Raw genomic sequence first — 26,306 nt, forward strand, 5'->3', positions numbered from 1 at the left:
ACATTTAAGCATAGGCAAAGTAGAAATATGTATATGTATTAAAGTTGACAGTGGACCATATTATCCGTAAACTACTGCGCATGTGATATGTGACCATGTAAGTTGCAGGTTGGTGAGGCATCATCAATCAACCAATCTGGTTGTTGACGCGAATTTCCTAGTGTCTGTTGAGATTACAAGTCGAACTTGCTCAAGCATTATCTATGGTTATCTATTTGCAGCTGTACTGCAGTTCAATGATGCGCTTCGATAACAAAAGAGAAAAGATTGTCCTGTGAATCGATGACGCACAGGATTAGGGAATGCATTAAACTTGGGAGGGTTCTGCTTCTGTTTGTAGGATACTGATGGAGGGTTTTGTTTCCGTTTGCAAGATTCTAAAGCATAAAATATGATAGAAATGCATGTACAGCAGCACACAGGTTGAAATAGCACGGTAGTTAAACTTGTTTGATTTGTAATAGGATTGTAAAAAAGTTTACGGATTTATGTTTGGATTCCGTAGGAATTTAGTTGAGTACTGTATTACAGAAAATATTATAATGGCTGGAATCTCCCATGAATTCTTTAAAAATCTGCGTTTGTGGCTGACCGTGACCAGCAGCAGCAGCTTGCTGGAAACGGGAAGCAGACGCTTGCTTGATTGCTTGCTTCCTTCCTTCCTGCACTAACACGAAGAAGCAACCGCCGCCTGTTCGCCTCCAACAATACTTAATCTGATTATTAATTAATGATTCCGCTTTGGCTCCTCTCCATCAAACGGAGTCCTCCCCACTCCACGCAACGCAACGTAAGGGAGAAGAACATCTCCCGCGCAAGAAAGAACGGAAAACAAGAAGAGATACTAGTACGATCGAGTCCTTATCCGGTACAGAATCCGGGCTTTCTCCGGCTCCGCACGCCCCGCCTGCTTCCTCGACTCCAACTCCTTTCCTCCACTCCGCCGGCGCCGGCTCGCTTTTATTTAATTTTTATTTTACTCCAGACCCAGTCCTCCTACTCCGCTCTCCCTTCTCCTGCCTCGTTCCTCATCCGTTCGAGACAACAAACTCCGGTGTGCTCGCGGACATGGCCAAGCGACGGGGGAGTCGTTTTGCTTTCCCAGGGTACGCATACATAAGTCCTTTCTAAGTGTTTTTGATCGCCATTGGCATGCTATATAGCTAGCCGTGTGTTGTTTGATCCCTTTGATGGAAATTGCTTCTCCGGTCTTGCTAGGTGCGGCTGCTTCGGAGGCGCCAAGACGGTCGAGGTAGGCCGGAATTGTTAAATTAAGCTGCTGCTTGTTTTGCCTGCATGGAGCGATATATGCAGTTATGTTTATGTTGGAGCTGAGAGCCTGAGATCGATGATGGTTTGGGGTGCAGGCTGATGACGAGCACCCGGTGAAGCTGCATGCCTACGATCTGAGCCAGCGGATGGCGCCGCAGCTGTCCACCACGACCCTCGACAAGCCTCTTCAGGCAGTCTGGTGAGCAACCATGAATCCTGGATACTTTGGTGTCGATCGAGGAATAAATACGTCGACAATAGGCTTTTGTTTAACCCATCAACACACGAGCTTAATTAACAAATTTCCTTCTAACTTGTTTCGTTGATGTTACCTTCAAACAATTGTCTTTCTCCACATTACCTGGTTAGCAAGCTAGTGTACATAAAGGCATTTTCGCCAGCCAGGGCAACAAAACATGTTTATCTTGTGTGTCTCTGTTTTCGCATCTTATGGCTGCCACATTGCATATTTTCAGAACTAGGCCTGACTAGAAATTACAGTCGACTGCTACGAACTAGTACAAATTTCTGGGCATATCTAGAAATTACAATTGATAGGCGCAGCTGTAACAAGCTCTGCTGATTTCCATATTCCCACAGGGCCTTTCGTACAAACTCATGTAGTACCATTTATCCACGCACCTTCAGGCTTTTCTGATGTTGTTATGCAATTAGATGTTGCTGCGAAACAGATGATCAAACATCAAAGTGCATTTTTTTAAATGCTTAAATTATGTAAATTCACTCTTGATATCCATGGGCCCATCATCACAGGCACACAGGGGTGGTAGTTTATGGGAAAGAATATTACTTTGGTGAAGGCATTCAGCAAGACCGGCCTGGAAGGACACCATATGGAATACCAGTCCGAGTAGAAGATTTCAGGGTCACACATGTTGCCGAGAAGGATTTCGAGCACTTCTTGCAGGAGATCCGCCCGCGCTACACACAGACGACCTGCAACCTCCTCAGCAACAACTGCAACAGCTTCAGCAATGAGGCCCTGAAGTTCCTTGTCGGCTCCACGGTTCCAAACTATATCTTTGACATGCCAAAACAGGCGATGAACAGTCCAATCGGCATGTTGATGTGTAAGATCTCTTCTCCTCCCTAGCGGTTTAGAAATAACTTCTGCAGCAACTGACATGTCTCAAAGGAAATTTTTCTCTTTGGTTTCCAGTGCCGATGATTCAGGGGCTAGAGACAACCTTGCGATCCGGATCTTCTCCCCAGCCTCCCCAGTTTGCACCTGCTCCTGCAGTGGAAAAGCAGGCCCAGCCTTCCACGGATAATGTTCAGATGAAGTCGAGATCAACCAACGCCGATAAAACAGGTGCTGACAAGACGGCGGACAACGACGGTGAGATTATCCCGCCCACAGCAGCGGTGCAGAAGCAGCCTTCCACGAATGACATTCAGATTCAGTCAAGATCAATAACAACCGATAAAACAAGCGCAGACAAGACGGCGGACGATGACAGAGAGATCATCCCGCCCGCAGCAGTGGTGCAGAGCTCTTCCACAAATGGCATTCAGATTCAGTCGATGTCAAATGTCGCCGATAGAACTGGTGCTGACAGGACGGTGCACAGTGACAGTGAGATCATCCCGCCAGCCAAAACGGCACAGACACAGCCTTCGATGAATGACATTCAGATACAATCCAAGCCAATCGTCGCCGATAGAATGGGAGCTGACAAGATGGCGGACGATGACAGCAAGAACATCCTGCCTGCTGTGCAACCTGCTCCGACAGCAGCGCCACAAATGCAGCCATCCTCGAACAATGTTCAGATCAAGACGACAGACGATGGTAGTGGGATCATCAACCCACCCACTGTGAAACCTGCTACTCCGGCAGCTGAGGTGGCTCAGGTGAGGGCGACATTAGCAACATCCCCGGACCCACTCAGGGAGGCGAGAAACCGTGCGCAGGAAGAGATAAAGCGGGAGTTCGCAGCCATCATGGCGACAGGCACCGCACAAGCAAGCGAAGCGGCAGCCCTTGCGACACGGAGGGTCATGGAGCGGTACGGGCTACGGCATGCTGCCACCAAGCGGGGAGGATAGAACAAATGTGGTATTTGTATGCACAACGGTATGCTCACGATGTAATTCCATGATTTCCATCCCATCAAATATACTTATATCTGCTTGATTCTCAAAAAAAAAAAACTTATCTGCTTGTCGTGCTATGTTGGTGAGGTCCAAGGTTTTCAGTTCAGATTACCCGTTTGCTGAAATACCAAAGAGGACTGGACAACCCACGAAGTCGTCATATAAGTATAATTAAAAGGAAGATTTATTGCAATTTTTCACTTCAAATTGACAGAAGGTTCACTCTAGACATGCTTAGGTCTTGGCTGGGTTGCAGCTTTGATTAAATCCTACTTCAGATTACAAACAAAAACAAACATCGATTGGAACACAGCTCTACAGACCTTGTGTCTTCATCGTGGCCTAGCCGCCTCCTCACCTCGTCGTCGCCGCCGCCCACGCGGCGAGCTGCGCGGGGTTCACCACCCCGGGCACGCGGGCTCCGCCGTGCTGCACCAGCGCGGCCAAGGCCTCGTACCGCACGAAGGCCTGCTCCTGGCCCGCCTCGGAGCCCGTGCCCGGCCCGCCGGCCGCGCGCCGCTCACCCCGGACCGTGCCACGCGCGAGGAACTCGTGCGCCAGGTACCCCGCCAGGAGCCTGTTCCTGTCGCCGGCGTCCGCTGCCGGGACGGCCGGGCCCGCCCCCGCGGCGTCCTTGCCCTTCCGCTTCCTCCAGGGCCCACGCGGGACCTCCATATGTCCGCAATCTCCTTTTCCTTTTCTCCTTGGTCGTCGTTCTAGGAAGAGGGGTACGAAACAAAGAGGTCAGGCGGTGGGGACTGCCGGACTGGGGGTTGCCTATTGCTACCGTTGTAACGGGCCGACAAGGGGCAGGCCAGGCCCGTCAGGCTGAGCTCTATGGCGGCCCAGGTCAAACAATTCTGGCTCGTTTCAACTCGCCCCCCTTCCTCTTCTTCCTTCCTTCTCACTCGTCTCTCGCTCCCATCTCCGGCTGCTGCGGAAAATAATACAGTAAAAAAATTCTCAGGCTGCTGCGGCGAACGACGGTGGCGGCGCCTCCTCTTCGCGGCCAGGTACGGACCATACCGCCCCCTTCCCTTCTCTCCCCCTGTTGCAGGGACCCGCTTCGATCAAGTAGGTCAGATTGGCACTCCTGGCGGCTCGCGGGCCGCGTGTCGATCCGACCCACGCTTTTGGCTTTTTTCTCCTTCCGTGATAGCCAGTCTAATTGCCCAAAACGGTGAAGAGTGTTAGTTGTTTCAGTAGTCGCTAGACTTTTAGGTTGCTGTTTGTTGGGTTCTAGCTGCAGCTTAGTAGGCTTGGAATGGATAAGCAGGATCTCTTGGTTTTGGGCGTTGTATGGAAGCCGAATGCTTGTGGTGATAAACGACATTTACTGGATGGAGACCAATTGCTGCTATAAAGTGCTAGAAGATGCGTAATACTAGATGTTATATTCTCATAACATCAAATCGCACGAATGACAGTGCTTCATATTGCTCTTAGTTCATATGTTCCGGTGAGGGGAGGTGGACCTCAAACCTGTTGGTCCTGTCAACTGTCACATATTAGGATAAACAACATTTTACTTGGCTTAGTGTTGTTTCACACTTTTTCTCTTTGGGTCAATGGTTAAATCTATAACACTTAGTTGTTGTTTCTAACTTTTGCAGTAACACTGGACAGACATGGAGAACATGCAGTATGCAGAAGAACTCGTGAAGGAGTTTCTCGTGTTCAGGGGTTTCACAAATACGCTTCAAGCTTACGAGTCAGAATTGTCTACTGAGATCGGCAGGAACTTTGAAGTAGACAAGATTCTAGATTTAGTCTTCTCAGTGTATATACCAAAATATCAACTGGATAGACTGCTAAGCCTGTTTAACTTTTTTAAGCAATGTCTCACTTCACCAACGGAAACCGTGTTTTATGCGACGCTTGTTAAACTGGAGCAGTCAGTACTACGGTATTATGTTGTCAATGCTCTGAAATCTGGAAAGCAAGATAAGGTAGTTGAATTCTTTGGTGCAAGTAGCAATTATCTGATGCAAAAGCGTGAAGATTGGCTAGCATGGTTTGGTGCGTGTTCTTAGCCTTTTAATGCTCAATTGCCTGTGTCTACTGCATCATACTTATGCTTTGCCATTCTCAATAATACTATGCAGCTATACCGTTTATTAAGAACCCAAGCTTGGATCCACAGTTCCGTATGTATTTCTCCAAAGAATGGTCGGACACTTTGATTCTTTCATTTCGGAACTTTTTGAGTGGGATGTTCAGTGGTACTCATATCCTTTTATGATATCTTGTTCCTTGTACTGCTCAAGATAGCAGCATATTTTCATCTTCTGTAGCAAGGAGAAACCCTAATCCGAGTTCAAATTTTATTCTCATTCTAGTCGATCGCCAAACTATGAATTGTGGTTTGCTTCAACAGTGTTCTATCCTTAAGTTTTTCACGAATTCCAGCTCTTTTAAAGATTAGCACTGAAAAGAATACCATCAAATGCCTCAAGAGTGACATAAAGCAACTGAACAACAAATTATCAGAGCTACAAGCATTGTTAGAGGTGAAGGAAGCTGAACTGACTCTGTTGAGAAGGTAAAGCTACGCTCTTTGGACTGCAAGATTACTCATCACTACAAATGCATGGTCTTTGCAATTATTATATGGATCCTTCAACTGTTATCTGTTTGCATATTAACACTGATTTATAGATTGACAGAACTAGGAAAACTATGCCAGTTAAATACTCCTAGCATTACTTTCTAATGCTATTAGGTTACGTGGCCTATTACTGTAGATGGTGGAGCATGAAGTAGAATGTGACTGCTAGGGTTCACACAGTCTCAAGCGCTGCCTTCCACCCAAAACAATTCCGCTAAATATGTCTCAACTGATAAATACAGGAATGGCAACAATATTGATTTTGGAAAGAAGAATTTGACCAAGGCTAGTACAGCTGGCTCCTCTCTTGCGGGACAAGATATGCCAGGAGTGTATGAAGAATCCTCAACTTTAAGTACTGCTGTACTGGGTCTTGAATCACAGTCATCAAGTTCAGCAAAATCTTCTTCAAGAGATGGGAAATTACGTGAATCTTCTCAGCTAAGCCACTCAGGTTTGCTCTTTTTACTAGCTAGTTCTTTTCATGCATATGGTTTTTTAGACTTCCAGGTTTTGTCATGACATATGTATGATGTGCTACCATTCGGTCATGCAAGGTAACTAATTATCTAGTTCTACCTCTCTTTCTTACATTCACTGAACATGAAACCTTATATTTCCACATCCATTCTAATGTTGTCATAGTTTGGATATACTTTGTTACATTACTGAACATAGGTTTCTATAATTGATGTTCTTCAATGTATCTGTGCAGTCCACCCCTATTTACATACTACATTGGTCTTATATATGGAAATTGAAGCATAATATGTTTATTTTGTTGCAGATAATGACCAGATTTTGGTAACAGAGGAAGACTTTCCTGAAGTGAAAGTGGATTTTCAGGTAACCTATAGTTTAGTCCCATGTGGAAAATTACCCCTTTTATGGTTTCCTATATGACTAATTTAATCTGCTAACAGGAAACATTTTTAGGCCACAACAGTGCAATAAGTAGCTGTCGATTTTCTGCTTCTGGATCAAATATTGCTAGTTCTTCAACTGATGGCACAGTGAGGTAATTGCTTAATTCTGGTTGTTGGCCTAACGAAGATTCTTGATTTTGACGCCTTTGTTTTATCTCGGAATAAGAATCTGGACATACGACTCGTCAACACCATCATCTAAAAATGCCACTATATACTGTGGAGCAGAAGTCAGTACACTTTCTTGGGAATGCAGATCTGACCGCTTGGTATGTCTATTGGATACATGAATTGTACCACATTAGTTTCTTAACATCATTTCACATTTGAAAAACACACTTAAGACTTTTATTTTATCACCCATTTCTCTTGACAATAGCTGCTCATAGGCACAGCTAATGGAGGCATTAAAGCTTGGAATGCTGACGCGAAAAGAGTTGTTTGTGACCTCAGTACATCAAAAGACTTTCCCAGGTATAGGTTTATTACATTTGGAATCACAACTGACATATATGCTGACAAAGCTTTTCATTTTCTCGCAGTGTGCTTGATTTGAAGTGTAGCCCTGTAGACCCCGTGTTTGTCTCTGCAGCTGCATCAAGACGGTTAGTTTTGGGTCTCATGCTTCTTAAGAAATCCATGGCCAAATTGGCAGCTTCTTTCTCCTATATAAAAGGGATCCTGTTATTTTATTTTTCTTAAAGACAGCAGCTTTAATTCTGTTATCTTTTCGCATATCATTTGGAACTATATGAATAATACTTGCAGCATAGCAGTTGTCAAATACTGTTGCATTATTAGTGTACTTACATTCAATTGTCTTATTTCCAGTATTAAATAACTTTTCAGGCATGGATCAACTATATTTGACAGAACGGGATTTGCTTCCTTGACAGTATGGCATATGAAAACATGGAAGCCTCTGGTACCGACTTTTGTTTATTCCGTTGTCTTCAATTTATGTGAAGACTTTAGCCAATAACCTTTCCGATGTATATCCTTTTCTTCTGTTATGAAGACAGTACTCCCTCTTGGTGAGGATCCACCTGCTATTACTTCTCTTTGCTTCAATCACAATGGAAAGATCTTGGCAGCCTCTGCAACAGACGGAATGATTCACATGTTTGGTATCCTTTTGGTTTAACATTCCTATATGATGTTTATTATCTGCCTTTGACTTGGTATTTGGTATCACTTAATGCTTGAGGACAACCGGAACTTTGTTGAATTGCTTGCACTGGATTTTTCTTGTGTTTTATGTTTGTTGGAGCCCATTGTACTCCCTTGACTGCACATAGACATGTCTGCTGGTCTTCAAATCACTGGATGGCCTGCCCATGATTCCCCTGTCAGCTCAGTTCTTTTTGGGCCAGCTGAAACTAGCATCTTCAGTTTAGGCTCCGATGGGAAGGTATATAGCCCCTTTAGTGCCTACATGCAAGTAACTGCGTTGATGTATAGAGAAGTATTATAAAACCATGATATAGTATAGTATGCACCATATATTCATATAGTCTTGGAACCTGTGTTATACAATCTTCTAATTCCAAAGCTTAATCAGCTTTAACCAAAATAGTGTATGGATTCATTTTATTATGCAAATATGTATTCCGTAATGTTTGGCTAGTTTGCATGGTTGTATTGTATCTAATGTTGACTGTATGATCCTTAGATATTTGAGTGGAGCTTGCACAATCAAGGCCAGATTCTTTGGTCAAGAGATTGCAGTAGGTAAGAGTATTTGACATTTGGTGAATCAATAGTGAACTGCAGCTAGTAGCTAGTGTTGGTTTGATAAAAATCTACTTCGACATCCATTTTATTTCGCATATATCTTCACTACCACTTATTGCAGTAACGGAAAGTAGATAAGTGTTAATATATAAACCTGTATACCTTCCATATCCACTGTTACAGTACGTAAAATAATCATGCAGCTGATCCAAAGAGGCACTAGTTTGATAATATGTGCGAGTATGTATGGTTCCATTTTAGTTTTCAACTATTTAATTTCAGGCAACTTAATGGTTTCCTACTATATGCTATTGTATTCCTCTGCATGGTCACGGACTTCACACAGCAAACTATTTTCTAATCCACAGGGTTAACAAGCACCAGTATTCCTCTGAAGCCCTTCCTGTATCGGATCTGTGAACGCAGAGCCCTCTGATATCTGGTCATATCTATTTTATGGTAGATTTCTTGATGAAAATCCGAAAGAAACCTTGTTCAGGATTGAGCTGCATTTGAGCAGTCCGGCTAGAATTTATGTCCGCACGATCTAGTACTAGACTACTCAGTGCCACCTGGTTGCACTCTGTATTTTTGCCAGAACTGCATGATATATGGTGCCTTGTTTGGTATTAGAGTTTTTTGGGTGTTTTCTAGGGTATTATCCACTCCAAATTGAAAAACACTAGAGACCCCAAATGGTTGTTTGGTAGCAAGGGTTTAGAGGGGATTATCCCTAGTTTTCCCCCACAAAACACTCCATTTTTGTACCAAATTAAAACACTTCTCATACTAGTGTTTTGGGTTTTTGAGAGTTTTGGGTGAACACCCAAACCCGTCAAATATCAAGACACTAGTGACTAAAAAATACACTAACACCAAACAAGGCCTAATGTGGTTTCTTTGACCAGGTTTTGCAACCCAGTGAGCTTTAACACGCGCATGCATGAGGTAGCACTGGATTCTGATGGCAAGAGGCTCCTTGTTACCTCGGGTTTGGTCCGGGCCCCAATTTACCAGGTTCCTACCGTTGTCTAGGCTGCAAGTTAAGTTTGCTTTGCTGAAGTAGATACCAACAGGGCAGTCTAATATTTCCTTTCAGGTCCAAGGACATGAACGTGGGTTAAGGACACTTCCTCACAGTGCATCTATAACAAGCGTGGACTGGCACCCCACGCTGCCAATCTACGTTACCGGTTCGGCAGATCACTCTGTCCGGGTCACATCCATTATATGATACTATCTACAATGAAAGGTTGCCCTTGAGATTTTGCTCATTGCTCAATGCAACCAGAAGTGCTGTTCCGTGGAGTGCCACCAGGTGACATCCAAGAGATAAATCAGTTCCATACATGGCCAATCCCTAGTGCATGCTATTCCTGGCAATTTTGCCCAGACAGATACTTTTACATGTGGAAAAAATGGCCTGTCTTTGTGCTTGTAGCTGGCTCTGTAGACTTGGTGAGTCCACGCTAACTTTATTGGTGTTAAAACGGGTCAAAAGTTATGTGATCTTTTTACGTGGTAGGTGGTACAACTTCTACAGCAGATTTGCACCGTTGTCATCAGAGAGGCAAATGGGGATCAATGCCTTGCTGATTTTATGATGTCTTGCTGGCTTTTTCACCTCAGAAAATGATGCATTGCCGTTTGTGGAACAAAAAATGTTGTGGCCGGAATTACTTGTCGAAATATTATATGTATCTAGACGTTTTTTACACATAGATACATCCGTATTTGGGGCAAATTTGAGACAAGTAATACCGGTTGGAAGGAGTATCAAATGTTGTATCAATGGAACTCCAGTCTATTCCTCATTCGTTTCTGCCATCTTCATCTCCTGACTACAGAAATCGGAGGATTGGATAACCAGGATATGGACTCTGGCCTCTGTTCATTGTATGTATTCATTGCCTTTTGACTTGCTTGGATCGAAACTGTTTGTCCTACAAATACATTAAATTTATCTAAATCTCTAACTGGCGATGTACTCTGGATCAACCAACCACTGTGGGTTATCGGTATGGCAAAACCTAATACAGCTGGGTTTTCAAGAAGTAAAAAACTCTTGATATATCCTCTCTGCTCATGAAGAGGGCCTACCATAAGCCCATGACATCCATTTATGCGATTTATAGGGCATCCACATCAGTTGTCCATATAAAGCTTGTCTTTAAGAATAGAAGTTTCAGCTGAATCCAGAAATAATGTTCGCTATTTGCACACACATTAAGGGGGGAAAGCTAGATTATTTTTCTATTCTGAAGTAGCACAGTTTCAGACATTAAGATGTGTTGGAGAAGGTTGAGCTGCCAACTAGAAATTATATCTCGGCTCGCCCTTCCTCTCAGCTGGTCTCCTTTTAAAAAGGAGCCTACCTTCCAGATTGTCAAAATTGATTGTTTTTTGTTTGCACGGCATGTTTCTAGATGATGTCCAATCAGGCAGGCACATTATGTGGTTCGACTAGCGGTTCTTCTGTGGCCACCCATTGAAAAAGAGGAATTTTACGGTAAACTGGTACTCCTTGACTAGAGGCTTGGAGTACCAAGTAAATCTGATCTTGGTAAATTGGTCAATTTTTTCTGCTGATTTATGAGTAATATTATGTTTTATCTTAATCTACTCCGGTATCCCGGTAGCACACAACTTCCTCGTCCTTCGTTGCCATGGACGGACGGCGATCCTCCGCCGTAATGCATGTCACCCGTCTCATCTTAGGCGTCTGGAGTCTAGCATCTCGGGCACCGCCTTCAACATGCCATCAACAACCTGATCTGTTCAAAGCTAACTAGGCACCTTGATTGGCTTATTTGATTAATCGTGTAGTGTTTAATTAGGTGAATCAATCATGGCACAAATTGCGTTCCTAGCGGTTCTCTCTGCACATCCCAAATAATGCATCCACATCTGTGCAATTGAATCGAATTTGCTCATGATTCGATCGAGTTCTATAAAAAAAGATCAAAACTACTATCCACTACACCGAATCAACCCTCGAGAGAGCAAACCAACTTAATTAGCCTGGGATCATTTGCAAAGGTGGGTGGCGGCACCGCATTATCCGTTGCATGCATGAAGGAGCTCGGCAGTGCCGCTTATGGCTTCATCCGCACCTTCGTCCGCTACGCCGGTGTGGCAGGCCAGTCAAGTCATTTGTCTTTTTTATTGGAAAGTGAAAGTAATGATTCAGGTTAGCACGGGACAGATTAAAATATCCTCCCCAAATTACTATTTTACCCTCCAAATCAAGGTACTCCAGTAATTTTTGATCCGGTACTTCATAGAATCAACCGTGAAGTGCCGAATTATACCGATCATTGGATCGGGACAAATAAACGGTCTGTATTAAATTCGGGATACGGTAAAAGAGCTCTTGAAAAAAATGGTTAACCGCACGATAAAAAGAAAACAAACTGGTTAGTCAAAATACGGCGCTAAATCAGTGGCTTCTTATAAACATGCAGCTATAGATCTCACCAGGGCATTAATACTACTCCTGGTCCCCAAGCGCATAATTGTTGATGTGGCCATTTCATCTAACAAGAGCAAAGTTTCTTATCGCACTTGACTTAAACACATGTACGAATTGTTGCTTCCTCCTTTTCAAAATAAGTGAAGATTCCTATACAAATTCACATCACTATACAAATCCACGTCACTTATTTTAGGACGGAGGGAGTACAAAAGTTTTTCCTTCTATCGAGCAGATGCCATGTATAGTCGAGTTCAAGTATGTTTGGTCCGTGCAATGCTAATTAAGAACTTCATTTTGTTGTTCTTGACAACCCTACAACTAGTATGATCTAATTTTCTAATTATAACGTGAGTATCGTCGGAGTGGAAGATTATTGCAAAACAAGGGCGTATAAGTTAAGAAACATTTCAGGATTAACAATTAGAGGCCGATGAAAAACATACTCAACGCGTCGCTAATGTGTTGCTCGCTCGCATTTCTAAGCAGGCACTCAACAATCCCTGCCAAGCTCCCCCTCGCAACCATGCATCATTCGCCCGTACGTGCATGTTCAAGCCGCATGAACTGATCGATCCATGGATCGATCGGCAAATGATATATGGTTGGCATTTTTAGACACTCAACAATCCCTGTCCGCAACCCATTCCAACCCCACACTACGTACGTACACAGAAACCATAGCCGCTATCTCTGTCCTCGTCGCCGTGTTGCCAGTAACCAAACGGCCGGCAGCCGGATTCCACGTACGCCTTCATGGCAACAAAAGCAGCAGCAGATCGATCGATCGGCTCGTTCGGCGGCACTAATTGATGGGCATGAGAGGCCATCGCTGTCAGCTGACCCGCTACCTCGCTGGCTAAATTCACGGCAGAGTTTAAGTTTACGGTTTTGATACAGAGAAGAGAAGACGACTGATTTTTGTTAGAGATAAGTAGAACGTTGGCCGATCTTAATTCAATGACAGTGTGTGGGAGGTGACAAAATGAGAATGACGTTCAGATCTTAATTCAACGGTCGCACTGTCAACTAAGATTTAAACCTTTTTTTTATCTAACGGTCGAAACTGTCAACTAAGATTTAAAACTTTTTTTTAAAAAAAACCAATCAAATCGACCGGGAATTCAGTTTATACAGGTTAGTTTGGGACAACGGGGGAACGTGCAGTCCCGGCTACTACGACGGGGGACGTAAGATCAAGTTATGTCTCGAAGTTTATTTATAGAAAACGTTTATAAAGGAATTTCTAAAGATATGTGAATGTCCCAGCTGACAAATTCTGAACGCAACTGCACCTGGATTCCTGCCTTCCGTCCCAGCTCCTTTTTTTGTATGGGATTACGTATGGATAGGTGCATGTTTCTTTGATTAGTAGGGTGGTTATTTAGTATCGGGTAGTTATGGCACGCCTTAATTAGCTTTATCGGGATCATGGATCACATGGCATAATTCATAATTCTTAAAGTGACAGAATTGTTTTTATCTCTTTTAATTATATCTTCTCGATTCACAATAAGTATCATGATTTAGTACAACTTTGTACTCCTAAATTAGCGATATTTATTTTGGATAGGAGGTAGTAGGACTTTATTTGAGTACAAAGTAGAGAGTACATAGATAACCTTTCTAGCAAGCTTCTCGACGTCATTAATTTATCGGTGGGTGGAGATTAGAAATTTATCTCATTACATATTTTCTTTTGGAAGGATATATATACATAGATGATTAATTACAAGATTCTAAAGAAGAGAGCATACACAAGTGCAACTTTGCACACTTTGAAAACAAGAATGGTGAGTTTTTGTTCTTTTAGTGATGTTCTCCCATCGATTTCCATTAAAAAAACTGCTTAGTGACGTCTATTAGCAAAAGGTAAACTAGCTTCAGTTAGCAATCCTTCTGGAGCCCAACCTTGTCCCCACGTGCAAGAAGAGAAGAACAGTGAGTGACTAGCAAACTAAAGACGAATAAACATGGGCGGATCAGGGGGGTGCCATGGCTCCAAAAATGCTAATATATTTGTACCATATACCAATGTTTACACTTAATCAAGTTTCACAAATGTTCAGTGCTCAAAAATACTAGTAATCCACATGGTTGAACCACCAGGCCAAAACCCACTTATACTAGCTTAATTTAAGCTAACTAGGCACTGATATCTGCAATAACAAGTTGATTTCTCCTGTTGTCTGTGTTCCAAAGGATAGCAAGCTGCAATGATAAGCCCTAAAATGTCGAGTCTCACTCATGGACACGGCTTCTGGACCGATTGCTGGTGACGGAGGTTGAAATTTTGTCAAAATTCCCTTGAATTTTCTAAAATTTTGGGTACGGAATATGTATCTAGAAAATTCAGATTTATTTACATAATGAGTATTTTTTGACCGGAAACTGTAGGGGAGGCCCCGACAGTGAGTCGTTTTCATTAAACAAAGATATATACAGGATTGAAATTACAAAGCTAAGGTAAAAATCTCAGCCAAAGGAGGAAGGGGGCTATCCAGGGTGGTTTAAATCTATGTTGAAGCAAAGAAATGTCCTCAACAAAATCTCTCCTCCAAGATCTAAAGGAAGGCCTAATACCCTCAAAGACACATCTATTGCGCTGCTTCCAAATATGCCAACAACTCATGGCAGCCACCTCTACAAAGAAAGGATGTCCAAAAGATCTCTGCGTGTCTCTTATAATTTGCTTCAAATCCACATCGGCAGACCACTGAATCTGTAGATAATTCCAAATCCGCTGACTAAATTGGCACCCAAAAAATAAATGTTGCCAATCCTCCCAAATGCCAGAGTGACACAAAACACAAGTAAAGTCACTCGTCACATGCCAATGTCTCCTATGCAACATATCCCTGGTGTTCAACCGATCATTAATCAACAACCAAGTGAAGACTTTGACTCTAGGGGTAAGACCACTCTTCCAAATCCTCATCAGGTCAGGGCGAGCTGCCAAATGATCAAAATTCAGCCCATATCTTTTAGATGAAGAGAAATTGGTGCCCCAAGAATAACTCCATCCATCTGGTTGATCATGCTGAATATTCTGAAAAAGGCCCACAACCAGCTGCTCATACTCCAAGTAAGCCTCCTCCGAAAGAGGCAATTGCAACATATTTAAAATATTATCTGCTCGAAAGGCCTGCCGGGGGAATTGCAGGCATAGGGGATCTCCATGCCAAGGGTCAAACCAAAAAAGGATCGACAACCAATCCCCCACCTGACAATTGGTGAAGGGTAAAAACTGATCGGAAAGCTTCATAATATCCTTCCACCAAAAAGATCCACACAGGAGTTTGAAGAATAGGTTTAGGGTTTTTGTGTGGTCTAAACCTCCACCTCTCCTCTATTTATATACTCAGACAAGTCAATACAATTACAATACGATACGGGTACGTAACCACACGTATAAGTAATGGAGTCCGTTTCTAACACCCCCCCTCAATCTAAACTATTACATACAAGATTTAGATTGGACTTGAAACAGTCTAGCATCTGTCAAGTCGCTGGCTTTGTGAACACATCAGCCAGCTGGTCATTGGAGGAGATGAACTGAACCTCGAGTGCACCTGCAGCAACCCGCTCTCGCACAAAGTGGAAGTCGATCTCAATGTGCTTCGTTCGAGCATGGAAGACAGGATTCGCCATGAGGTACGTGGCCCCTAAGTTATCACACCAAAGAATGGGTGTACGCTGCTGAGTAACGCCGAGCTCCTTGAGCAACGAATCTACCCAGATAGCTTCAGCAGCGCCGTTTGCCAGTGCCTTGTATTCAGCCTCGGTACTCGATCTCGAGACTGTAGGTTGCTTCTTCGAACTCCAAGAAATCAAGTTCGGTCCAACAAACACAGCAAAACCACTCGTGGATCGACGGTCGTCCACACACCCCGCCCAGTCAGCATCAGTGAATATGCTAATGCCAGTGAAAGGGGATCTACGAAACTGCAAGCCTGTATGCAACGTTCCCTTTACGTATCGCAGAATACGCTTTACTGCCTCCCAATGAACATCAGTGGGCTGTAAAAGAAACTGACACACCTTGTTCACGGCGAACGAGATATCCGGTCTGGTGAGTGTCAAGTATTGTAAACCACCAACAATGCTTCGGTACCTGAAAGAATCCTCGGTGCCAAGCAACGTGCCAGTACTTCGCGACAAACTCTCTGACGTCGGCAATGGTGTGGGAGTGGACTTGCAATTCTGTGGATCTTCATACTTCCGTTGAGTGATGATCATCCCCCTGAATTGTAAGATGCTTCCAATCCAAGAAAGTACTCTAACTTGCCCATATCCTTGATAGGAAAAGTAGCAGCCAACGACTTGACCAGACCATCAACAGCAGCCGATGTGGAGCCAGCAATAACAATATCATCAACATAGACCAGCATATAGATCTGAACTCCTTCCCGCGAGAATATGAACAAGGACGTATCAGCTTTGGAAGACTCAAAACCAAGCTGCAGGAGGAGCTGACTGAGGCGCGCATACCATGCATGGGGTGACTGCTTCAGACCATACAAACAACGCTGAAGTTTGCACACATGAGAGGGATAACGATCATCCTCGAAGCCAGGGGGCTGCTGCATGTAAACATCCTCTGATAGGAAACCATGGAGGAAGGCATTGCTGACATCAATCTATCGTAGACACCAATCTCGAGAAACAGCGAGAGAGAGAACCAGGCGAACCGTAGCAGGCTTCACAACCGGGCTAAATGTGTCACCATAATCAATGCCATGCTGCTGAGTGAAGCCGCGAGCAACCAAACGAGCTTTATGCTTGTCAATGCTACCATCCGGCCGATGCTTGGTCTTGAAGATCCATTTACTGCCAACAATATTGATGCCGGGGGGTCTCGCGGTACGAGAACCCATGTTCTAGTATCACGGAGGGCAGCGATCTCGTCCGCCATAGCAGCACGCCAGGCGGGCTCATCCAGCGCATCATGATGTGACGTCGATGCAGCAAAGAAGGCTCGACGATGGGGATCATAATGAACCGTCCCGTCCGTGTACGTTTTCTCCTTCCGCGTAGCGTCGTGGTTACGCGTCACCATCGGGTGAGCAACAGCAGGGACGTCGGGCGACCCAGCCGGAGGTGCCGCGACCGGCGACACGGCAGCAGGCGACACGGGCTGGGCCGAAGTGATGGGCGATGCGGAAGCATCGGGCGCCGGGGGCGACGCGGCCTGCTGGCGCGTGCCCCGAGGCATGCACGCAATGCACGTCGAGCGGCCAAGGGCTAGCCGCGCCGGGCACATCGATCACCTGCACAGGAAGAACTTCGCCTACCACGGGCGGATCAGCGGACAGGTAAGTCAAGTCATAATTTCGCATAGGTACACTCGTAACCGGTTCATTAGAAGGAAAAGCGATGGAATCTGCAAGAGTGGACGCATCAACAGAAACACCAGGTGTAACACAAGGAAACATGGATTCATCGAAAACGACATCACGTGAGATATAGATTCTACCCGTAGTGCGATCTAAACACTTGTACCCCTTATGCATGGGACTATATCCGAGGAAAACACATATCTTAGAACGAAAATCTAGTTTGTGTGAGTTATATTTGCGGAGACTCGGCCAACACGCGCATCCAAAGACGCGGAGAAAATCATAGTTCGGCTGAACATGAAGCAAGCGAGAGATCGGTGTATCTTTATTGAGAACCGGAGTGGGCATGCGATTTATCAGATAGCAAGCCGTCAAGAACGCTTCATCCGAATAATGAAGGGGAAGCGAGGAGTGTGCAAGCAGGGCAAGCCCTGTTTCGACTATATGTCGATGTTTACGCTCAGCGACCCCATTCTGCTGAGACATATGTGGACACGAGACACGGTGAACAATACCCGTGCGCTAGAAGTAGCCATTGAGACGATGATACTCACCCCCCCCCCCCCCCCAATCGGACTGAATGGCCTTGATTCTAGTATTCAGAAGGCGTTCAACATAAGCCTGGAAAGCATAAAATACTTGTTCAACATCAGACTTGTGTTTAAGAAGATAAATCCAAGTGAATCGGGAATAATCATCTATGAAACTAACATAGTACTAGTACCCCCCGGAGGACGTACGTGCTTTACCCCAAACATCAGAATGAACAAGTTCAAGAGGGGCAGTAGAAACACGAGAAGAAGCACTATAAGATAGTTGGCGGCTCTTGGCACACTGACAAGCATCACAAACCAAAGATGAATTATCCAAAGTACACGAAAGCTCATGAGATTTAACTACGGACTGAACTACATTATTTGTAGGATGACCAAGACGTTGATGCCACCGTGAAGACGTGACAGCACTAGCGGAGGCATGACGCGACGACGCTGATGCGCAAGCGAACGGGATGGGATAGAGACCTCCCCCGCTTCTACCGGACAGCAGGATTCTCCTCGTTACCTTGTCCTTAACAAAGAAAAAGTGACGGTGAAACTCAACAAACACGTCATTATCCCAGACATGACGATAAACGGAGAGGAGATTTTTGCTAAGATTAGGAACATGAAGGGCATTGTTCAATTTGAGAGATGAACCGGTTAAAGTCAAATGACCAATATGCGAAATAGACAAACCTACACCATTGGCCACCTGGACCTGATCCTTGCCTCCGTAACGCTCGTGGACGTGGAGGCGCTCGAGGTTACTCGTCAGATGATTCGTATTCCCAGAGTCCATGAACCAGGGCGGGATTGAGTTGGATGTCGTGGTGGCGGCGTTCCCCGCGCGTGAATTATCTGCGCAGCAGTCCTGGTCGAAGTGGCTGCGGCACTCGTACGCTTCGTGCCCTAGTAGCCACATATCTGGCAGCGCGGCCTCCACTTCTTGCTGTTACCGCCCCCGTTGTTGCGGCCGTTGCGGCCGTTGCCGCCAATGCAGCCATCCTGGCGGCCTCCTCCGCCGTTGCCTCCATAGTTGCAATGGCGGCCCTGCCCTTGCTGGCCACCATTGCTAGGAGGACGATTCCCTCCACCTTGATGCGGTGGAGGATACTCTGGCGCATGTTGGCGGCCAGGGTTGCCGTATGGGGCGCCGTAAGGGGCGCCGTAGCCACGCTGGGCGGTGTTGGCCGAGGAGGACCACCCGCCCTCGGCCTGAGCCTGTTGAGCCAGGAGAGACTCGTACGAGAGGATGGCGGAGTAGAACTCGTCGTACGGGATCGACTTGTTGCCGAAGGTGAGCTTGGCGGCGATGGAGTTGTACGCAGACCCGAGCCCGATGACGATGTAATCGACGAGCTCGTCGTTGGTGACGGGGGACCCGGCGGCTGCCATGGCATCCGCGAAGGACTTCATCTTGTGCATGTACGCGGCGGCGGAGAGATCCTCCTTACGCGTGGAGGACAGTTGACGGTGGATGTAGCGCACGTCGGCGCGACTCTAGGCACCGTTCATGTTGTGGATGCCGTTCCACACCGCAGCAGCGGTCTTGCAACCGAGGAGCTGGTTGGCGATGTCGGGCTCCATGGAGCCGAGAAGATAGCCAATGACCTTCTGATCAGTAGACCACCAGCGCGCGTACTCCAGATTCGCGACGGTGATGGCCTCGTCCCCCTCTCCTTGGGTGATGGTCTTCTCGGGCGCCGCGATGGTCTCGTCGAGATGATGGTGAAGGCCGGCGCCGGCGAGGTTGGGGAGGAGGAGGCCCTTCCATAGGGCAAAGTTGCCCACCTCCAGGCGGACGGAGACCGCCGGGAACACCACCTGAGATCCGACGGAGGTGGAGGCGGTCGACGACGAGGCGATGGCCCCCATGGACTGGGAGAGGGAGAGGGCGGAAGACGACATCGCGGCCGCGGAGGAGAGGACTCTCGGCGGCGGCGGCGGAAGGAACTCGCGGCGGCGGCTAGGCTCTGATACCGAGTTTGAAGAATAGGTTTAGGGTTTTCGTGTGGTCTAAGCCTCCACCTCTCCTCTATTTATATACTCAGACAGGTCAATACAATTACAATACGATACGGGTACGTAACCACACATATACGTAATGGAGTCCGTTTCTAACAACTGGTTAGCAGCATGGGGGACCTCATGTGCATAATGAGAATTCCAAATCAACTCCACCCACGGCACCCTGACACGATTATAAAATTTATGCAGATGTTTCATGAGTAAGGCGTCATTCTGAAGCCTGAGATTAACAATCCCCAGACCACCTCTGGATTTTGGTCGGCAGACAGCATCCCAAGCCAATAAAGATTGACGGTGGCGATTCTTTGCAGACCCACTCCAAAGACAGTGCCTCCTCGCACGATCAATCGAGGCGATCACACCTTGTGGGATACGCAACGAACACATATAATAGGTGGGAAGTGAAGAAGCACATAATTGACCATCTGCAATTTACCAGCCTGAGACAAGAAGGAGCAGCTTGCAGTAAGACGATGATCCACCCTATCAAGCAGGGGAGTGAAGTCACAGACCCGAGGACGTGTAGTTCCCAGCGGCAAACCCAAATAAGTGAAGGGGAGAGTCCCCACAACACAACCAAAGTTAGCCGCTAGCATGTCCACCTCCCCATCCTCCAGATTAATAGGGGTCATCGAAGATTTATGAAAGTTGACTCGCAACCTAGTGAAAGTTTCATAATTCAGAAGCAGCTCCTTCAGCACCTCCAAATGATCCTGACTTGCAGGCAAGATTAACAAAGTATCATGCGCATACTATATAACCGGAAAATCCTCCAAATGGCAAGCTGGCACTGGGAGAGATAATCTACCCTTCCTAAAGGCCTCATTGACCACAGACTAAAGGAGATCAGCACCAAGCACAAAGAGCAAAGGTGACAAGGGATCACCTTGCCTGACACCCCGGCCGCAATGGAACCTCTTGCCAACAGTACCATTGAGTAAAACACTAGAAGTGCCAGAAGACAAAATTTCCTTAACCCAACAATTCCATTTAACAGGAAATCCCTTAGCCTGAAGGACCTGAAGAATGGCCGAGTGCTCAATTGTATCAATAGCTTTTTCAAAATCAAGTTTTAAGATAATGATCTTCTCTCGAGATTGCTAACAGATGTGTAAATATTCACAAGCCCAAGCAAGACAATCCTGAATAGTACGAGATTTAATAAACCCATACTGATTGGCATGCACACATCGCAAGACTGTCCCTGTAATCTATCAGCAGCAATCTTGGTCAAGAATTTCAGACAAGTATTTGTCAAGGAGATGGGCCTGAAATCATTGACCGATTCAGGCGAGTTCTTCTTGGGAACTAGTGTGATGAAGGACCCATTTAAGCATTGCAAAGATGAAGTTCCATGGAAAAAGGCCTCGCATAAAGCATATAAATCTTCTCTGATAATGCTCCAGCATTTCTTAAGGAAAAGCCCATTAAATCCATCCGGCCCAGGAGCCTTATTGATGGGCATCCTCTTCACAATACTATCAATTTCCTTTCTACCAAACAGGGCCACAAGCCCATCCAAATCCTCAATAGGCTGAATAATAATTTGCGGATTAAAAACCATCTGAGTCCCGGAAGACATTCCCATGCGTTGCCGATAACAAGCCCACAACGCGGCAGCTTTCTCATGATGATCAGTGACCACCCTACCATCATCCAAAACTAGTTGAGTAATAGAGTTTTTGCGATATCTTTCAGTTGCCATAGCATGAAAGAACTTGGTGTTCTCATCACCAACTTAACCCAACGAATAGTGCATCGTTTCCTCCAATAGAGCTGCCTGAAGCGAAGAAGCTTTGCAAGATGTCGCTGAACAATAATACAAAAATTTCTCTCAACAGTACACAGAAGCCCCTGATCCTCCACGGAGTCAATAACAAAAATGACCCTATTGCATCTATCAATTAAGGCGTTGATGTTAGAAATATTTTTGCTCCAATGCTTCAACGAGTACCGAACACGTTTAAGCTTTTCAGATGATCAAAGCAATGTCATCCCTCCTAGTCGGGGCATTCCAAGCACCCATCACCACCTCGAAGAAACCAGCTTGTTCAACCCCCAATAATTCTCAAACCGAAAGATAGTCGATTTGGGAATACAAGTATTAATAACCATAACACAAAGGACATGATCGGAGGCAGTCTTAGCCAGCGGCAGCACCACAGTGTCAGGGTAAACAGAGGTCCATGCAGCAGAGGTAAAGAACCAGTCCAATTGTTCCAGCATAGGATTAGATTGCATATTAGACCAGGTGTACCTCCTTCCTTTAATAGGAAGTTCCAATAGACAAAGGTGACTGATGATCTCATTGAAGAGAAAGATATCATTCATATCCGCCCCCCCCCCCCCGGTTGATTCCTGTTATTAGAGGACCTAGTGAAATTAAAATCTCCTAACAAAAGCCAATTATCCACCTCATCAATTTCCAAGTAAAAAAGCCATTGCATGAAATTATCTCTCTGTGGCCCAGAACATGGCCCATATACATTAACAAAGGTCCAAGTTTCCTCTGATTGCACCGAAGTAAAACGAACATTGATACCAAAGGAACACGTATCAATAAGAACTCCAGCGAAAACAGAGCTATTCCAGACAATCAAGATACCACCAGAAAGACCAACCGAAGGAGAAAAAACAAAATTGTCAAATCTCCTAGGGCAGAATTGGCGAATATATGAGCTATCAAAGCTATCTCTCTTTGTCTCTTGCAAGCAAACCACAGAGCAAAGACTTTCCTCAATCTTATTTCTAATGGCACGGTGTCTATCAGCAGAGTTAATGCTCTTCACATTCCAGCAGAGGACACGCCAATTGTTAACACCAGGATTGTTATTCATTAAAACAACCATAATGTAAAGCAGACAATCCAAATAGACCAGCTAAATGGAGCACAAAATAAGATTCCACAGTGCCATAAAGATAGAAAAAGCTCAAAATAAGCTCAACCAGGAGCCGAAGATAATAACAAGGTCTAAATAACAGTAGAACCAGCTGGCGCAACAATAGTGGATGCACCCATAAGGGAGGTATCAGTGAGCTCTTCAGCAGCTATCTCAAGATCAGACCCAATCCTTCTAGCCTGCCCCACTGCCAGAAATGGAATCACAGGCTGGTCTTCCCCTTTAGCAGATGCCCTGGGCCTCTTACTCCTCTTGACTGAATCAATTGGGCCAGCCGACTTAAAACCACCCTGCTTAACACTCTGCCTAGTGCACCTTCGCAGTCCAGAGGAAACCACAGGAGTAGCCACCTTAGGGGGGCGCCCACGCTTCTTAGGAGTGACAATGGGGGTCTGAGCAAAGACAGGAGTCACAATCTGTGTATCCTCATCAGGGGAGGGAGCATCAAAACTGAGTGATCTAGCTACCCTGCGTGGAGCAACTCTAGGAACCAAATCCACCTGCTGCAGGACATTGAAAAGCCAGAGTTCTGCTCAAAAGCAACAGACCAGGATCTCTTGCATAAAGTGACAGGAAGCATTGGGTCCAGAAAGGAAGGCAACTGTGACGGTATCTGCACTGCCAAAATCTTGGGAAGAACAGAAACAAAGTTCCAGGCCCAAGCCTTCAAAAGCAAATCAGATTCCACAGGCCTTGAGGGTAGAAATGGCACAATGGCCCAGCATTGTGTCATCCCATCAGAAAAGCCCTCATTCCTCCAAGTGGAAACCACCTCCAGAGTCAGGCTAGGCCCAGTAGCACGAAGCAGAGCACCAGAAGAACTTGAGTTGGGAGGGGTGATGTTCAGCTCATCAACCACACCCTCCATATCATCATCATCCTCATCTTGAGGCTGACCCCAGTTGCCCCCTTGTCCAGCATCGTGCCAAGCAGGATCAGGAACCCAGGCATGTTGCTGCTAAACAGGTTCATGACCAGGCAAAAGATGCTGGTTGCCACCATGTGGAGGAAGCTGGTCCTCAGGAGGGGGGAACTCATCAGCAAAGTCACTATTCAGTATATAAACCGGGAATGTCCAACTGACAGTCCTTCCCCCAACCACCATGACCTCTCTAACCACAATGTCACGAGGGACAGTGGTGGCGTCCTCATATATGACCTTAGCAAGAAACATCGGTAGATTCTCTCTGAAACTAGTACTCAAGCTTACCAAATTCATAAAAAATCCAAGATAATGTCAAAAATTTCCAAGACTTTGGACATTTCGGTGAGGACTGAAATATTTATGTAGCTCCGTACTAAAAAATATTGTTCGTGTAAAGTGTGGCACCCCCAGCGGTGAAATTCTAGATCCGCCACTGCGAACAAAACTACAAACAGATTTTTATGACATGCCAATTTGGAATTAGTCCATAGCTTCATACGGAGTAATAGTTTTCTAGTTTTGGAAACAAGAGAAAAATAATAATCACTTTCCTATAAAAAATAATTAAGTCCCAGTCTGTTCATGTGGACCACCCGGCCGGTAGATCAACTCAAGACCAATACTAGACAAGCCATCTGCCCACGATGAAATTGATTATAGTCAAGTTAATTCAGACACTGTGCAGTAGCAAAACATTCTGTTTTTAAACCGATCGACTTCCTTGGCGACCAATCATGCATGCGGCTCTTTCGATCGATCGATCGAGTAAACAAACCAAGCATACTTGTCTGAAAATAGCTCTAGCTAGCTAAGATTCTCCAGCTGTATATATGCTTTGCGTGACCACAGAAGTAGCATATAATACTAATTATGTTGCAATGAGACAATACGTATCGCAGTTAATTCGCGCCAGCAGCAACAGCAGCGCAAGTGGTTAGGTTAGATGCAAATCGAGCATGGGTACGCACACATGATAAAAAAAATTCGGAAAGGTGAGTTCCTTGGCCTCTGAATCGAAACGATGCACACACCATAGTATACATGATCAATGAAAAATGACGGTGATCAGCATGGATATACGCGCGTGTGTGTCAATATTATACATACAAACAGCCAGCAGTTCGATCTGAATCAGCACAAACACGATTCTATGGACAAATGAGGCCGATTAATTTCTATACTGCGTGCATGCACAGTACTACGGGGCATTAGCTTAACCGCCCACATGCCTGCTCTTAACTGCGATCACGTTGCTGATCTAGCTAGCTAGCAGTACAGTACATGTATATGATCAGCTGATATGATCGAGCTCATCGCTGCCGGCCAACTCGATATATCGATCGCCAGCCTGTTTCCTAAATTAAATTCTAGCTCATCCCATCACCAAGTCTTTGTGCTTGTTGCCGGATCAGATCAACCTTTGTTTGCCCATGATTTGATCGATGTTGATGCGTCACCAGCAATACATGGCCGATCCGGGCCCGGGATTGAAGCTTTGAGTATACACATAGATCCATAGCAATGTGGTTCCGTTGGTCACTGTACGCGTGACACAGAGATTCATAACCCTAAATTGTCAGTGGGGATCAGCTAAAACCGATCGATGTGCTAACTGCATATCGCCGATGATAGCAACTTACGAGGAAGGAACACGCCTTTCGAAATGAAAATAAAATTTTGGATTAGCAAAAGAATATGCGGAAGCTCTCTTGTCACTCAATTGACATTCCGCTCATTTTTCTCATGAATGAAAGAATAGAATACACCATTAGTTCATAAACTCGAGCGAAATGAACACTTTAGTCCATAAACTCTCAAAACGCACAGATTAATCCATAAACTGGGATTAGTGTAACAGTTTCGTCCAAAAACGGTTCGTCGAGGCTTAAACACGCCACGTAGCTGGCACGTCGGCTAAGGCCAAGACCGCGGCTTCTAAGAGCATCTTCAGCAGTAGCCCTTAAAACAAGGTCCCTAAATCCTCTCTAGGAGCTTCCCTCTTAAAAATTTTAGTCCCTATTTTAATTTGAGCTTGATCACTACCCATAAACTTCAGCCCCTATTTAGTTTTGCATTGCCTTTTTTTTTTCTTTTTTCTCCTGTCATCATCTTCTTCCCCATGGAGCAGGCGTCCGACGAAGGGGAGGACGAGGGAGAGGCGTAGGGCGGCTGGCGGGGAGGCGAGGCGTGGGGTGGGGTGGGGGGGTGGGGGGGGGGGGGACGAAGCGCGGGGGCGGCCAACAGTGAGGCCCGGGGACGGCAGAGGGCGAGGCGCCGGGGTCGCGGAGGTGGCCAGCGGTGAGGCGCTGGGGCGGCCGAGGGAGAGGCGGCGGGGCGGGAGACAGAGGTGGCCGGCGAGGCGCTGGGGCGACCGAGGGCGAGCGGCGCGAGGCTGTCGCCCAGGGCACGGGGGCGGCCAGGGGTGCACGGGGCGGCGGCAGCCTA

At 45.7% G+C, this 26,306-nt stretch overlaps 3 protein-coding genes and 1 long non-coding RNA gene across 7 annotated transcripts; 2 read left to right on the plus strand and 2 right to left on the minus strand.

Annotated features, from left to right (window-relative positions):
* Positions 1-685: 685 nt before the first annotated feature.
* LOC100846824 lies at positions 686-3,465 on the plus strand. Of its 2 annotated transcripts, XM_010236506.3 has the most exons (5): positions 686-1,106; positions 1,219-1,252; positions 1,368-1,471; positions 2,047-2,363; positions 2,453-3,465. In XM_010236506.3, exons 1-5 carry the CDS (start codon positions 1,069-1,071, stop codon positions 3,340-3,342), a joined length of 1,383 nt encoding a protein of 460 aa, XP_010234808.1. In that variant the 5' UTR covers positions 686-1,068; the 3' UTR covers positions 3,343-3,465. The 2 variants fall into 2 exon arrangements, with proteins under 2 accessions (XP_010234808.1, XP_024317466.1); XM_024461698.1 differs by lacking the exons at positions 686-1,106; positions 1,219-1,252; positions 1,368-1,471 and adding an exon at positions 1,848-1,953 and having other exon boundaries at positions 2,084-2,363.
* LOC112271744 lies at positions 1,652-2,226 on the minus strand. The gene is made up of 2 exons (XR_002965068.1): positions 2,084-2,226; positions 1,652-1,953 (listed from the first exon to the last, which is right to left on the minus strand). It is a non-coding gene; the product is annotated as an uncharacterized LOC112271744 (long non-coding RNA).
* On the plus strand, positions 3,231-10,472 carry LOC100835956 (WD repeat-containing protein 91 homolog). Of its 3 annotated transcripts, XR_002965067.1 has the most exons (17): positions 4,255-4,403; positions 5,004-5,409; positions 5,496-5,618; positions 5,791-5,932; positions 6,241-6,452; positions 6,786-6,844; positions 6,922-7,016; positions 7,091-7,193; positions 7,304-7,398; positions 7,467-7,529; positions 7,774-7,849; positions 7,943-8,051; positions 8,223-8,335; positions 8,597-8,655; positions 9,027-9,117; positions 9,567-9,675; positions 9,758-9,772. XR_002965067.1 is itself a non-coding variant. In XM_024461697.1 (16 exons), exons 2-16 carry the CDS (start codon positions 5,019-5,021, stop codon positions 9,890-9,892), a joined length of 1,884 nt encoding a protein of 627 aa, XP_024317465.1. In that variant the 5' UTR covers positions 3,231-3,370; positions 5,004-5,018; the 3' UTR covers positions 9,893-10,472. The 3 variants fall into 3 exon arrangements, 2 of the variants coding, with proteins under 2 accessions (XP_024317465.1, XP_003574046.2); XM_024461697.1 differs by lacking the exons at positions 4,255-4,403; positions 9,027-9,117 and adding an exon at positions 3,231-3,370 and having other exon boundaries at positions 9,758-10,472; XM_003573998.4 differs by lacking the exon at positions 9,027-9,117 and having other exon boundaries at positions 9,758-10,455.
* On the minus strand, positions 3,559-4,170 carry LOC104583669. The gene has a single exon (XM_010236505.3). It carries the CDS (start codon positions 4,063-4,065, stop codon positions 3,745-3,747), a length of 321 nt encoding a protein of 106 aa, XP_010234807.1. The 5' UTR covers positions 4,066-4,170; the 3' UTR covers positions 3,559-3,744.
* Positions 10,473-26,306: the final 15,834 nt, after the last annotated feature.

The sequence above is a fragment of the Brachypodium distachyon genome, chromosome 3 (genome assembly GCF_000005505.3).
Source record: "Brachypodium distachyon strain Bd21 chromosome 3, Brachypodium_distachyon_v3.0, whole genome shotgun sequence".
Classification (NCBI taxonomy): Eukaryota; Viridiplantae; Streptophyta; class Magnoliopsida; order Poales; family Poaceae; genus Brachypodium; species Brachypodium distachyon.

Coding starts and splice junctions, on each gene's coding strand:
- LOC100835956 (XM_024461697.1), top strand. CDS start 5,019: ATGGAGAACATGCAGTATGCAGAAGAACTCGTGAAGGAGTTTCTCGTG. Junction 7,399..7,466: donor ACATCAAAAGACTTTCCCAG/GTATAGGTTTAT, acceptor ATTTTCTCGCAG/TGTGCTTGATTTGAAGTGTA. Junction 9,676..9,757: donor TCCGGGCCCCAATTTACCAG/GTTCCTACCGTT, acceptor ATTTCCTTTCAG/GTCCAAGGACATGAACGTGG.
- LOC104583669 (XM_010236505.3), bottom strand. CDS start 4,065: ATGGAGGTCCCGCGTGGGCCCTGGAGGAAGCGGAAGGGCAAGGACGCC.
- LOC100846824 (XM_010236506.3), top strand. CDS start 1,069: ATGGCCAAGCGACGGGGGAGTCGTTTTGCTTTCCCAGG. Junction 1,472..2,046: donor AAGCCTCTTCAGGCAGTCTG/GTGAGCAACCAT, acceptor CCATCATCACAG/GCACACAGGGGTGGTAGTTT. Junction 2,364..2,452: donor TCCAATCGGCATGTTGATGT/GTAAGATCTCTT, acceptor TTTGGTTTCCAG/TGCCGATGATTCAGGGGCTA.